This window comes from Diaphorina citri, unplaced genomic scaffold, assembly GCF_000475195.1.
Source record: "Diaphorina citri unplaced genomic scaffold, Diaci psyllid genome assembly version 1.1 scaffold48, whole genome shotgun sequence".
In the NCBI taxonomy this organism is placed as follows: domain Eukaryota; kingdom Metazoa; phylum Arthropoda; class Insecta; order Hemiptera; family Psyllidae; genus Diaphorina; species Diaphorina citri.
In genome coordinates, this window is record NW_007377485.1 from 392,252 (window position 1) to 406,694 (window position 14,443).

The following is a 14,443-nucleotide window of genomic DNA, read 5'->3' on the forward strand; positions in this document are numbered from 1 at the left end:
AAGACAACAAAAAAAGAAGAGAAGAGATCATTCACGTTGTTTACAAACCGAACCGTTTTTTTATCATCCTAACAAGACGGCTGGGTGACATCGCGATGAACTGAATAAGATACGAGATATGGATTGATTGAAATGTTCATTATCTAGCGAGAAGACAACAAAAAAAGAAGAGAAGAGATCACATTCATGTTGTTTACAAACCGAACCGTTTTTTTATCATCCTAACAAGACGGCTGGGTGACATCGCGATGAACTGAATAAGATACGAGATATGGATCACACTCGCCTGACACCTGTATGTCTGTCCGAACACAGGGACTTTGGCAAACGACATACGAGTATATTGGCCTCTGGTACACCCCATTTGTCAAGGGTGAAGACTTACCTTAGCCCTTAGGATCAAATTAGATTTGAAGAATTCCCATACACTCCATTTGTCAAGGGAGAAGGCTTACCTTAGCGCTTAGCCCTTAGGATCAAATCACATTTGAAGAATTTTCATGTTGGAGACGACAAATTTTGGGACTTGAGAAAGGACTTAACTATTCTGAGCGGGAGTTACCAGTTTCAAGTGAAATTACAAAATAAACTGAGTACCTGATACCCCATGTCAAGTTTCACCTTTCAAAGATTTCAATTAACGAATTCAATGGAATAGAGTATTGTTTTGTATGTAGAAGCTTATGGTACCTGAGATCAATGTGATTCCTCAACTTCTTTTATCCTTAAGATAAGATTTCTCAATTTCTTTTAGCCCTAAGATACCATAAGATTTCTCAATTTCTGTTAGCTTTAAGATACCATAAGATTTCTCAATTTCTTTTAGTCTTAAGATACCATAAGATTTCTCAATTTCTTTTAGTCTTAAGTTACCATGAGATTTCTCAATTTCTTTTAGTCTTATGATACCATAAGATTTCTCGATTTCTTTTAGTCATAAGATACCATAAGATTTCTCAATTTATTTCTTTTAGCCTTAAGATACCAAAAGATTTCTCAAGTTCTTTTAGCCTTAAGAATGACGAGATTCAAGAGCGCCACATTGAGTCGTCAAGTTGTCCACTGTCTCGTTGTGAACCCGCCCAATGGCTCGACAAAAGTTTAACAAGCTCACACTTGGTGCTCCGGTGCATGAATTAATTCCCAACACATCTTATTATGTTCAGGCTAAAAACGGTGCGATGTTCACCTATCTCCACATCTAGAATCGTGTATCATTTGCTTTAATGCAAATACATCTCGGAGTTGTAGTGCGATTTATAGCGTGCAAACACCGAAGGGTAAAATACAACTGTTGTCTACGATGTGTACTTTGTGCTTTTTTCTGTACATCAAAGACTTGAAAGTGAGTAATCATGAAGACTCCAGTTCTAGCATTGGATTGTGATTCTATGTTTGTCTCTATTTGAGTTGTACATTCTTTGGGGTTGTCGATCGTCCGAATGGTAGATATTACCGATTCATACATATAACACACTGAAAGAGACATACCACACCGATCCATCTCAGCAGACTTTTAGATACAAACAATTTTTTATGGGCAAAAGAGTATGTCGGCTATTTTCAATCACATTTAGTAGAACAGCAATGTTCGTCAGAATACTACTGGTTATCTGAAAAAAATCAATAAACTTCTTTTCGCTAAGTGTTTTTGTAATGGAGCAGAGGACTGTAGATTCTAAATAAAAGAAAAAAAAACCCTAAAAGGTTGGGTTTGAATATAAATGTTTGAAAATGCAAAATTATGAAAAATAAGAGAAATAAAAGCTGGTCAAGCTACTTACGTGAATTCGCCAATATTACGAAAAATAACTCACCACACCCTAACACCCTATCAATTTTAGAAGAAAAGGAAACTGGAGGGGAAAAGGAGGCCTTTGCCTTGAAACAGTGGTGTTAAATTTAGATGACTTGAAAAGGTTGAATTCTTATAATCAAATTTTCACTTTCACTTTGATTCACCTCAAATGAAAAATATGTATGGGTTGTTGATGCTATGATTGTCAAAATCGAACTAAATTGGTTTACATATGATAGATAGGAGAGCTTGTGCTTTCAGTTTACAACAAGAAAACTATGTTCAAATTCTAGATAATGGAATAGCACAATTCTCACTCATCAAATTATGCTGAAATATTAAAGAGTACTAAACATTCCCCCGGCCATGAAGTGACCACTTCATCAAGACCAATAAAGGGTTAATCAAAACAACAAAACAAAAATGAAAAAATTGTAACAAAGTAAACCCAAAACCATGAAACTTGAAAATTTCAAACAACAAAATGAAAAAAGTAAAAATGCAAAGAATGCATAAATGCAAAAAGTAAATTAACTAAAAATTAAAATAAAACCAAAATTGATACTCTTCAAAATAATCAAGCAAGTATGCTTATGTTATGTTTGTATGTACAAAACAACTAACTAGTTGAATACCTATTGTGTAGGCAAAATACAAAGTTTGACTACTGGACGTTTGAATATACCCTTGGCTGTCCTGACTGAAACTACTCTACAAATGCCATCCTTACCGGGAAATGTTTCCGTCACGACACCCAATGGCCAATACTGAGGAGCAAACAACTCCTGCATGACTACAACTACTGTACCTGGAGATATAGGAGGAGAGAGAGATTTCCATTTGTGTCTCTCTTGTAAATTGGTCAAATATTCGAGACTCCACCTTTTCCAGTACACTTGAACAATTTTATCCATAAGTTCAAACCTTTGAAGACGATTCTCATTAATATCTGAGACGTCCTTACCTGGAATAGGTTGCAATGGTACTATGTTGAGGAAATGAGCTGGAGTGAGAGCAGATGGCTCACTTCCATCCGAACTAAGAACGCAAAGAGGTCTAGAATTGAGAATTGATTCTATCTGAACTAGAACAGTGGAGAGTTCTTCGTAAGTCAATATCTGCTTACCTATAGCTTTGTAGAGGTGAGTTTTTGTACTCTTGATATTTGCCTCCCAAATACCTGCAAAATGACTAGCAGTGGGAGGTAAGAACTTCCACTCGATTTCATGAAATGTTAAAGTTTCTGCAAACTGTTTCGAATAATCAGGAGAAGACAACAACTTGTAAAGTTCGTCTAACTCATTTTTACAACCAATGAAGTTGGTGCCATTATCAGTATAGATAACAGACACAGGACCACGTCTTGATACAAACCTTTTCAACGCGGCCATGAACATGACTGTACTAAGATCTGATACTAATTCTAAATGTATCGCCTTTGTGACGAGACAAATGAAGAGACACAAGTATGACTTTTGAGATTTGATACCTCGCCTTTTAGCTAATGTAATGTGGAAAGGTCCGGCAAAATCTATACCAGTATGTGAAAATGCTGATTTTGTCTCTTGAACACGAAATGGGGGCAAATCTGCCATGAGAGGGAAGGTAGGCTTGGGATTAAGTCTAAAACAATGGTTACATGATTTTACTCTACGCCTGACTATATCTCTACCAGACAAGATCCAATATTTCTTTCTCAAGATTGCTAGAAGTAACGAGGGCCCTGTATGCAAGTTAGACACATGATGAAAATCTATTATCAAATTAACAACAGGGTGTTTCTTAGGAAGAATAACCGGATGCTTGTGCTCGTAACCGAGTGAAGAATTCGAAAGTCTACCACCAACTCTCAACAAACCATTCTGTAAGAAAGGATTCAAATGACGTAATGAAGGAGAAACTTCCTTATTATTTTCCAATGCTTCAATATCCTTAGCAAAGAATTGTCTTTGTAAAGCCTTGATGAGAGCGATTTCTGCGAAATTTCTATCTGACACCGAGATGAAATCTCTACGAGGAAGAAAGTGTATGAACCTAAACATAAAAACAATTATATTTAGTAGTTTCAACCACGATGAGATCTTCTCAGATAATTCTAACAAAAGATGTTTAGATTGCTCGACCACTGCCAGAGCAGTAGATTTTTCCTCAGGTACTGATGTGAGTTCACCTTCAAACGAATTCAAAGGCCAGTCAGCTATGTCTGACTTGAGCCAATCAGGACCTGTAAACCAAAGAGGATGATCTGAAAATTCTTGCGGCATGATAGGTCGAGTGAGACAATCAGCAGGGTTGCTATGACCTGCTACATGAAACCAAACATCTTGCGAAATAAGTTCCTGTATCTTTGCCACACGATTTGCGACAAAGGTTTGCCATCTATGAGGGGATGAATGAATCCAATGTAATGTTACCATCGAATCTGAAAAGCAATATATTTTGTCAATCTTTTGTCGCACCCTGTATGCATCAAATACACGTACCATGAGTTGAGAAAGTAATAAAGCACCACAAAGTTCTAGTCTAGGCAAGGATGTACTTTTCAAGGGAGCTACACGTGACTTTGAGCACACCAGATGAACAAAGACCTGTCCACTACTCAGCGTAGTTCTACAATACACAACACCACCGTATGCTTGTTCCGAACTATCTGAAAATCCAACGAGAACCACATGAGCGTTCTGAACAACGGAGATGTGACGAGGAAAGTGAACATGAGAAATGAGAGGGAGCTCATTTTGAAAACTATCCCAAGTATGAATTATCTTTTGGGGCGGGGTAGAATCCCAGCCGAGCTTAAGGCTCCACAAATCTCTAACTAATAATTTTGCGACAAGTACGACAGGCTGAACTAAACCCAAGGGATCGAAAATCCTAGCGACAGCACTGAGAATGTTACGTTTAGTTGCAACCTTTGGTTCCAAATGAACCTGAAAGAAGAAAACATCACTATTGGGATTCCATTGTAAACCGAGTATTTTGATAGTACCTGCTGAGTCTGAGTCCCATTCTACTAAATTTGATACTTGATCAGACGCAGGAATGTTTTCCAGAACTTGTTGTGAATTCGAGGACCATTTTGTGAGGTTGAAACCCCCGGCCCTGAACAAAACGACTAATTGATTTTGAAGTGTGCGCGCTTCATCTACATCTGAAATACTACAAGCGAAATCATCCATATACATGTCACGCCCTGCTACTTCACATGCTAAAGGAAAATTACATCTCTCATCTTCAATGAGTTGTTTTACCGTTCTCAATGCTAGAAACGGAGCTGAATTCAAACCAAAGTTCAAAGTAGTCAACCAGTAGGTACGTAAGGGTTCATCAGTTCTAAAACGCCACAAAAGTTTTTGATATTGATGATGATCAGGAACCATATTTATCTGCAAATACATTTTCGCTATATCCGCAGTCATGGCTATCTGATAGAGACGAAAGTTCAACAATATAACAAACAAGTCAGAGTAAAGTTTGGCACCTGTATACAAAAGATCATTGAGGGATTTACCCGAGTCAGATTTGAAACTATAATCAAACACAATACGATTCTTGGTGGACAAACTTTCTTGTTTTACTACGACATGATGTGGTACATAGTAACCAGTGGCGTGGTTGTCATTGTCTACCAGGGACATGAAACCCTTATCCAAGTATGATTGTATGATGCTACTGTAATCTAATAGAAGCGAGGGATTAGCATGTAATTTCCTTTCTAAACTATAGAACCGTCTTTCAGCACCAAAGTACGAATTACCTAAGTTTGATGGGTCGTGCTGAAACGGCATTGCAATTGAATAACGACCTGAAACATCGCGCGACACAGTGGATTGAAATATTTCTTCGCAATCAGTTTCCTCTTGATTTAAAACCTTGGGAGTACAAACGTCTTCAATCTCCCAAAACTTTTGAACCAACAATTCAAGAGGTTTCTCTACTAAATGAAATGAATGATTATCGAGTTGATTGGAATTCGAAGCTGAAGACACAGAACCCATCATGACGTAACCAAGCCTAGTCTCCATGGCAACAGGACCACCAGGATGAAGGACACGAGTGACCTGAAATAGTTCCGAAAACAACTGCGCCCCCACTATGGCATCCACACTGGCAGGAGTATGAAACTCTGGATCTGCCCAGGGAAGATGGCGGAGATGATGTAAACTTTCTACAGGAACACAAGTCGAAGGAAGAGTACCTGTTATCATGTCTACAACTAAAGCGTTTGCCTGGTACTTGATGGACGTGTCGAATCTAGATGTGAATGTGAAACTAGTCTGACCCTTTACATGGCTGCTAGAATCTCCAATGCCTTTGACTGAGGCGAATACCTTGTGCAAGGGAAGACCAAGTTTCCTACAACAAGAAGAAGTGATCAAGTTACAAGAACTAGCGCTATCAAGAATAACACGAGCTGAATGCGCGACGCCACTACTATTCAAAATGTAAACTTGAGCTGTAGGTAACAAAACTATTTGAGATGAATGACTATTACTACTATTAGTGTTCAATGATTGTAATGCACAAAATGATTTTTCCTGACTACTATGATGAGGAGTTGACACAACAGGAACGGGTTCAGGAGGAGGTACCTGTGTGTTTGTGTTGGCTACTTGATGGAAATGTAATAAAGTGCTATGACGCTGATTGCATTTCTTGCAATTATATTTGGACTTACAATTCTTTACCTTGTGCTGAGAATGCAGATTTGCAGAACAGAAAGACCATTTAGGTAATTTGTAAATCTCAAGTAGGAATAACGAGGTTATTACATTTGGTAAGTATGACTGTAATTCTACATTTCTATAATTCATACTGACATAGAGCTTAGAGCTGTATGGAAACAAAAACAAAGATGTAGGCGAAACAGTAACCTTCCTTGGAAAGGGAAAAAGCTCAAAGTCCATGAGGACCTCTCCCAGATGTTGACATTCAAAAACAAAAGACAATACAACAGTTTGCGTTGTGAGATGAATGAGAGGTTTGGAAACCATAATGCGCACCGCAGGTCCTGCTAATATTGTCACTGAATGGCCTCAGACGCTATCATTTCCGTCTGACACCCACCAGTACAATCCACACAGTTCGGTCCTAGACAATATCGTGTTACCGAATCTCCCTGGGAGATCTCCATTACAACTTGCTTGTCTGACTTCTTCTTTCTTGACTTGAGTCCAACATTACCATTGTGAACTTCTCTCAACCTGTAGAAAATCGGATACTTTTTACTCTCTCCCTGGAACGTATGTTAGCATGCTGGACTGCAGATCTAGTTGTCTAAGATATGTTGATTGTGATTAGTGTTCTGTTACCGTTTGTGCATTTGTTTGCTTCAACTAGAAACAATTTGTCCACAGGTGCTGGCTAACTTCGGTGAAAGCGTTTTAATAAATGTGATTTCAATTTCATATTTAGGGTGTATAGGTACAAGTCAACAGACAGAGCATCTAAAAGCTCAATATCCCTTAACGCATAGTAATACTGCACCTCCGATTTTTAACACATTCTCATGAATGTCACCATCTAGTGTGAACATCTCATCGACAATGTCTCTCAACACATTCATGGTAAAAGCAGGAGTTGAGTGCAAAACATGGTAAGTTGTATGAACATGAACATAATGGCAAAGAAATACTTTATTATAATAGCACAAATCTCCCAGGATAGTGAAGCCAAATATTATATTTTTTACTATCCAAGAAGTCAAGAAAGACAAGTAGGAAGACAGCGATGTTGTGATTTGAAACAAATGTAACATAAAAGCATCAAACAATACACACATAACGTAGACAATTTATGTTCATCTATGCTCGAGTACAAATTATAAGAAGGTTCTCTTTGAGTAATAAAAACAATAAACATGTTGAAATTATTGTTATAGGTGTTTCACCGGGGAACAAGTTGCTGGATCTTCCTCCAGAACAACTTGGTATAAAGAGAACCAATCAGACATAACTTACATGCTTGATTGGGAAAAAAGAAAGGAAAACATGACAGCACTGAAAATAGACAAAAAGATTTGAAAACGATGGAATGAGGACTGCCAAGGACAGCTTGGAGACAAATTGTACAAGCCAAGGCCCACCCCGGGCTGTAGAGCCAATTGGAAAAGTCAGCAAGACGAAGACACTAACGAGTTTCCTGGACAAGTAACCTGTAAAGTTAGATTTTCCAGTTTGAACTACAACTTTCCAACCTTGAGCTTTTAAAAAGATCCATACAAAAGATTTAAATTAAATATGTTCCTAGGTACAAACTCTGATTCTGAATCCGTCTCTCCATTGAAAAATTAATATTATCACAGTGAAAATTAGTCGCTCCAGGAATTGCATAATTCAGTCTACCACCGATGTTAAATCACATGTTATACAACTTTGGAACTACCAACACATTCATTATTGTTATAAAAGAGTGACCAATACAATGGTAATCATGCGTAACACTAAACTCTTTTTATATAAAATTAATCAGGTCTAACTTCTTGTTAATTTAAAGTTCTTTTTTTTTTTTTAGTTAATTAGGTAAAGTAAAAGTAGGTAGTGTATCATAGGTAAACCATACTTGCTATTGTAGTATTGTCCAATTTAGAACCTTTCCTCTTGTAGCTTTTGTTGTACAAACATAATCGATACAATAATATGTAGAAACATGGATTTAGGTACATACGAGACATATCCGTGATACAAGTGCATTTAGGTACAACTGACGCGACTAGACTAGAACAGAATTATATCAATTTTAATAAAAGTGTTTCTTGATTTGGCACATTGGCAGGGATAGAACTCCTGTGTGGTATCCCAGTTGTTGGTACAATGGTACATCATCCGTGTTTTTACAGAGGTTATGTAGTTCATTAAAAAGCATACTGGTGCTTAAATTACTCTTCAGCCTGTTTGTACACCGTGCATATTTCATATTTCAGACATTTTTATACAACGACATATGTCGCGTGCGGCGATATAAACTTAGACAACCTTATTCGAATATAAATGTACCCGGAGTAGAACCGAACCCAGCTGACATGCGTATGATTTCAAGCAGAACCAAAGTTATAAAAACACCTTAATTTATAATTACCAGAGAATATCACTGAACCGAATCACTTTATTAAAAACTATATTACAATGTGGCGATGTTTCAAAGCATACGTCTACTATCTTGTTTAGATGTTGGTTTTTTTTTTTTTTTTTTTTTACAAAATGTAAAAGAAAAGAAAGGATGATGCTCCTGATGATGATGTTGTGTTTTCTTTTGAAACAAAAATTAATTGCTTTCTAATGAAGACATTATAACAATTTCTGTGACGATCTCTGCGTTTTTGGTCTCATTTTAGGTTCAATAGAATTGAGAAGTCATCTGTTGATGGATCCTAAAAGATTTGAAACGGAACTGGTGGTACCTTGCAGGGAAAGAATGGAAATAGACATTAGACATGGTATTGAGAATAGGTTTGTAGGTCTATAGAAACAAGATACCAGCATCTTCTATTAAAAACCAAAAAGCAATCGAACAATTCCTTTAAAGGTTCATAGCAAAATAACTTTAGCAATAATATAATTATCAGGAAGTCATAAATTTTAAAAAATAGATCAAGATGAACCATGAATAAGAGAACAAGTTGGTTGATTCACCTACTTTTACTTGCGGATCACAAAGAAAATAAAGAAATGAAAAATCTATTTACCACTATGAAGTAATTTATGATTAGAAAAAATGTAACAGAGGTAAAACCTTCTTAAAGAAACAAGAGAAAAGCTAATTTTCAATTTTCATAAAGTTACATCTAAGTGCCTACCCTAGTTTACTTACAGTTGGGTACTTTCCAGCATGAAGTCACTGGAAAGGCGTATCAGTGGGTATTGTATAATGGTGTCCATCTAGACATTAGCAATATTGGCTGGACAAGGAACGTATTAAAAAACTGCATGAATGACTCGAATGGGGCCGTAACATACTCTCCGTACATGCCTCATAGTCTTGTTCCATGGCGCGAACAGCCAGATGTGTTAGGAAAAGAAAACCTATTGATAGATTTCAAGCCATTAGCTATCACGCCTCTACTAGTATTAATTAATTATTTTCTTTGACGGTTCGAAGATATATTATGTGTAGTATACGGTTGTATGTCGACTCATAAGTAGTCACGAGCGCCGTGTCCACATGTGGAAATCAGAAACAGAGGAATATTGACATATCGATAAAAATTGAACTACCGGAGGAGAACAAGAGATGATTGGGAAAATGTGAGAACAAAGAACTTGTCAAACATAAACATAGAAGGAATAGTAAAACCTATGATTCAGATGAATCTGATATTTGAAAATTATTCAATATAACATGGTACAGGTCATTACCATAAAGACCGTCTTATAATATGATCAGGTAAACAACCTATCAGCAGCAGCCATAGAATTTATTCGCAATAATGGTGCAAAGTCGGAAGATCGGAGGAATAATTAATCAGGAATGTGATGTGTAAACTCTAAAAATTAAAATAATGAAAATTGGGAATGTTAGGAGGCCTCGCACTACAAGGCCTATACTTTATGTAATCAGACCACTCTGGCCTGTATCTTCGGATGAAATCTACATTGTGGACGCGCCTTGTTCAGTAGATATATCGTAAGTAGCCTGTGACTCTATTGACTATAATGTACTTTTTATTTCTACCAGAGACCCATCACGTCTTGATAAAGGTGTATTAACCAGCAATATCATAGGTACGGTAATAATCTAACGTGTACGAGATATAGTTTTAATACGAAGATAGATCGAGGAGTGGTTTGTATCAATAAGATATTGACAGGTTCTGTATGTTTTAGAAATTCACCAGCAGCACCCACACGCAATGCTTCGGATCATTATGTCTTCGGAGATTCTGGGTGCTGGAGCGTATATCATATCACAGGGACAGATTTGAACTTATGTATATCAGATGAAATGGTGAAATCTGTTATATTCTTAAGAACAACAGAATAGGTTATATTTCAAGAAAAGGAACGATGATCATTTTATTGGAGCAAGATACAAGACTGGGAAATCAGAAAGTCACATTCAGAATATGAGCTGGCCAAAACCAACCCAAATGTATACTACATTACTCCCCCCTGAATAGAGTTCACATATGACCTCTTCATTTGGTCTACATGTCGCTTGCAGGTTGACCCATCTCTCAGCTTGATCAAATAATTGAACTGACCAATCTTCTTAACAACTTTACCAACAAACCACTTAGGACCGGGTTGGTAATTTCTGTACTGAACCATAGTACCAATCGGGAAAGAACGCTTTACACATCTTTTGTTGCGTGATGTGCTTTTAGGTACCTTTTTCATCAAGGTCAGGGTATTCCGCATCGGTCTTCCAAACATTGCTTCAAATGGACTCACCCCTGTAGAAGAGTGAGGACTTCTTCTGTATTGAATAAGAAAGTTCTGAATTTTGGACTCCAAGGTTCCACCATCCTCTGACATTTTTCTCAAACTTTGTTTCATGCTTTGCACTCCCCTCTCTGCTAATCCATTTGAAGAGGGATGATAAGGAGCAGAAGTCAAGTGTGAGATACCCTGTTCCCTGAGGAAGTCTTCAAATTCTTTAGAGGTGAATTGGCTGCCATTGTCACTGACCAAGGTCACCGGTAATCCAAAACAAGTGAACAACTGTCTCAGCTTGTTAATTACCCATGTGGAAGTTGTAGTCTTCGTGACAAATAGTTCTGTCCATTTACTATAGGCGTCCACAATCACCAATATCATTTGTCCTTTGATAGGCCCGGCAAAATCTATGTGGATTCTTTGCCATGCACCATCTGGCAACTCCCAGGGATGTACCTCTACCTTAGCATTTTCATTCGCATTCACACTGCAACTTGAACAAGAACGAGCTACACGTTCTATTTCCTTATCCATACCTGACCAATAGCAGTAACTTCGGGCAAGCGCCTTCATTTTTACTATTCCCTGGTGAGCAGTGTGTAATTCATCTAAGACACGCTTCCTGAGTGCAGAGGGAATCACGACTTGTTGCCCTCGTAACAAACATCCATGCTCAAGAGTAAACTGATTGTCCTCATATCCCAGTGATTTGAGACTGGTACCCTGTTCCAGAGCATTTACGATTTTACTGAGGTCAGGGTCCGTTCTAGTATGAGATAATATTTCTTCATACTTCACAGGAATACTGGAAATTTGATTCATCTGAAAAAAAGATGCAGAATCAATATCTTCCTTGCACTTTCCAGTCGGAAATCTTGACAGAAAATCTGCGTTTCCATGATCACCTGTTTTCCTGTATGCAATATCGTAATCAAATAAACGCACAAATGAGCAGTGATCAGTGTTAGGTTAGGGTTAGGTTAAACGCACAAATGAGCAGTGATCAGTGTTAGGTTAGGGTTAGGTTAAACGCACAAATGAGCAGTGATCAGTGTTAGGTTAGGGTTAGGTTAAACGCACAAATGAGCAGTGATCAGTGTTAGGTTAGGGTTAGGTTAAACGCACAAATGAGCAGTGATCAGTGTTAGGTTAGGGTTAGGTTAAACGCACAAATGAGCAGTGATCAGTGTTAGGTTAGGGTTAGGTTAAACGCACAAATGAGCAGTGATCAGTGTTAGGTTAGGGTTAGGTTAAACGCACAAATGAGCAGTGATCAGTGTTAGGTTAGGGTTAGGTTAAACGCACAAATGAGCAGTGATCAGTGTTAGGTTAGGGTTAGGTTAAACGCACAAATGAGCAGTGATCAGTGTTAGGTTAGGGTTAGGTTAAACGCACAAATGAGCAGTGATCAGTGTTAGGTTAGGGTTAGGTTAAACGCACAAATGAGCAGTGATCAGTGTTAGGTTAGGGTTAGGTTAAACGCACAAATGAGCAGTGATCAGTGTTAGGTTAGGGTTAGGTTAAACGCACAAATGAGCAGTGATCAGTGTTAGGTTAGGGTTAGGTTAAACGCACAAATGAGCAGTGATCAGTGTTAGGTTAGGGTTAGGTTAAACGCACAAATGAGCAGTGATCAGTGTTAGGTTAGGGTTAGGTTAAACGCACAAATGAGCAGTGATCAGTGTTAGGTTAGGGTTAGGTTAAACGCACAAATGAGCAGTGATCAGTGTTAGGTTAGGGTTAGGTTAAACGCACAAATGAGCAGTGATCAGTGTTAGGTTAGGGTTAGGTTAAACGCACAAATGAGCAGTGATCAGTGTTAGGTTAGGGTTAGGTTAAACGCACAAATGAGCAGTGATCAGTGTTAGGTTAGGGTTAGGTTAAACGCACAAATGAGCAGTGATCAGTGTTAGGTTAGGGTTAGGTTAAACGCACAAATGAGCAGTGATCAGTGTTAGGTTAGGGTTAGGTTAAACGCACAAATGAGCAGTGATCAGTGTTAGGTTAGGGTTAGGTTAAACGCACAAATGAGCAGTGATCAGTGTTAGGTTAGGGTTAGGTTAAACGCACAAATGAGCAGTGATCAGTGTTAGGTTAGGGTTAGGTTAAACGCACAAATGAGCAGTGATCAGTGTTAGGTTAGGGTTAGGTTAAACGCACAAATGAGCAGTGATCAGTGTTAGGTTAGGGTTAGGTTAAACGCACAAATGAGCAGTGATCAGTGTTAGGTTAGGGTTAGGTTAAACGCACAAATGAGCAGTGATCAGTGTTAGGTTAGGGTTAGGTTAAACGCACAAATGAGCAGTGATCAGTGTTAGGTTAGGGTTAGGTTAAACGCACAAATGAGCAGTGATCAGTGTTAGGTTAGGGTTAGGTTAAACGCACAAATGAGCAGTGACCAGTGTTATTGTAGGGTTAGGTTGAACGCAAAAAGGAACTTTCACAAATGAATTGAAAAAAAGTGAAAGTGAATGAAACAAAAATGTGCAGTTTCTAAAATATCGTGAATTTTCAGTAACAAATACAAAATATTCAAGTGAGATTAACAAAAAATGAGCTACCAAGTTCATGATAAATGTAATACAATTAGAATAACAATAAGTCAATGTGTAAGTGTGCAGGCCACCTCGCACACTTTGGTCACAAGTTCATGATAAATGTAATACAATTAGAATAACAATAAGTCAATGTGTAAGTGTGCAGGCCACCTCGCACACTTTGGTCACCTGTTTCCGCGCCACATTGATTCAACCGGAACATTCCTATGTTATACACTTCCCGTCTCCATGACAACGCTACACATTGCCCGAGTAAACAACTTGCCAGAAAGTTAATTGAAGATATTTAGCGCACCTGACAAATTAGAATTTCTCTCCTGAGTGATTTTCACGTTCTTACAACATCTGGACAGAAGCATTTGGTCACCTTTTATGTTTGTTTCTTTTAAGTCTTTTAGCTTGTATAATTTCTACTTAAATGATTGGGGTTTTGGTCGGGTGATTTCAACTGGTCATGACTTCAGAGTTCAGAATTCTAAATTCCTTTAAAGGGAGATTTTTCAAAGAGATTGTGCCCACATGCTAGATACCAAAAAAGTAACAAAACATACGTCTGTTCTGTGCTATGAATTTGGTAAGTAATTTTCTGATGGATAAGACACCTGTGCTGTGTTCTTTACCCAATTCTTCTAAAAGATTCACGATCACCTAGAAAAGAATCTTGAGGAATTTGACTGCCATTCAAGCTTATAACAGTCATCTTCTTATTTCAT

At 37.8% G+C, this 14,443-nt stretch overlaps 1 protein-coding gene across 1 annotated transcript; it reads right to left on the reverse strand.

Moving 5' to 3' along the window:
• Nucleotides 1–2,433: 2,433 nt before the first annotated feature.
• On the reverse strand, nucleotides 2,434–11,994 carry LOC103515293. The gene is made up of 2 exons (XM_017446667.1): nucleotides 11,188–11,994; nucleotides 2,434–6,492 (listed from the first exon to the last, which is right to left on the reverse strand). The coding sequence occupies exons 1-2, from the start codon at nucleotides 11,992–11,994 to the stop codon at nucleotides 2,434–2,436; spliced, it is 4,866 nt and encodes a 1,621-aa protein (XP_017302156.1).
• Between the last annotated feature and the right edge of the window lie 2,449 nt (nucleotides 11,995–14,443).

What these genes read in the sequence shown, in the direction of transcription:
- LOC103515293 (XM_017446667.1), bottom strand. Translation starts at nt 11,994, where the DNA reads ATGAATCAAATTTCCAGTATTCCTGTGAAGTATGAAGAAATATTATCT. An exon ending in GTCCTCACTCTTCTACAGGG is followed by an intron (nt 6,493 to 11,187) that starts GTGAGTCCATTT and finishes CTGCATTCTCAG; the next exon opens with CACAAGGTAAAGAATTGTAA.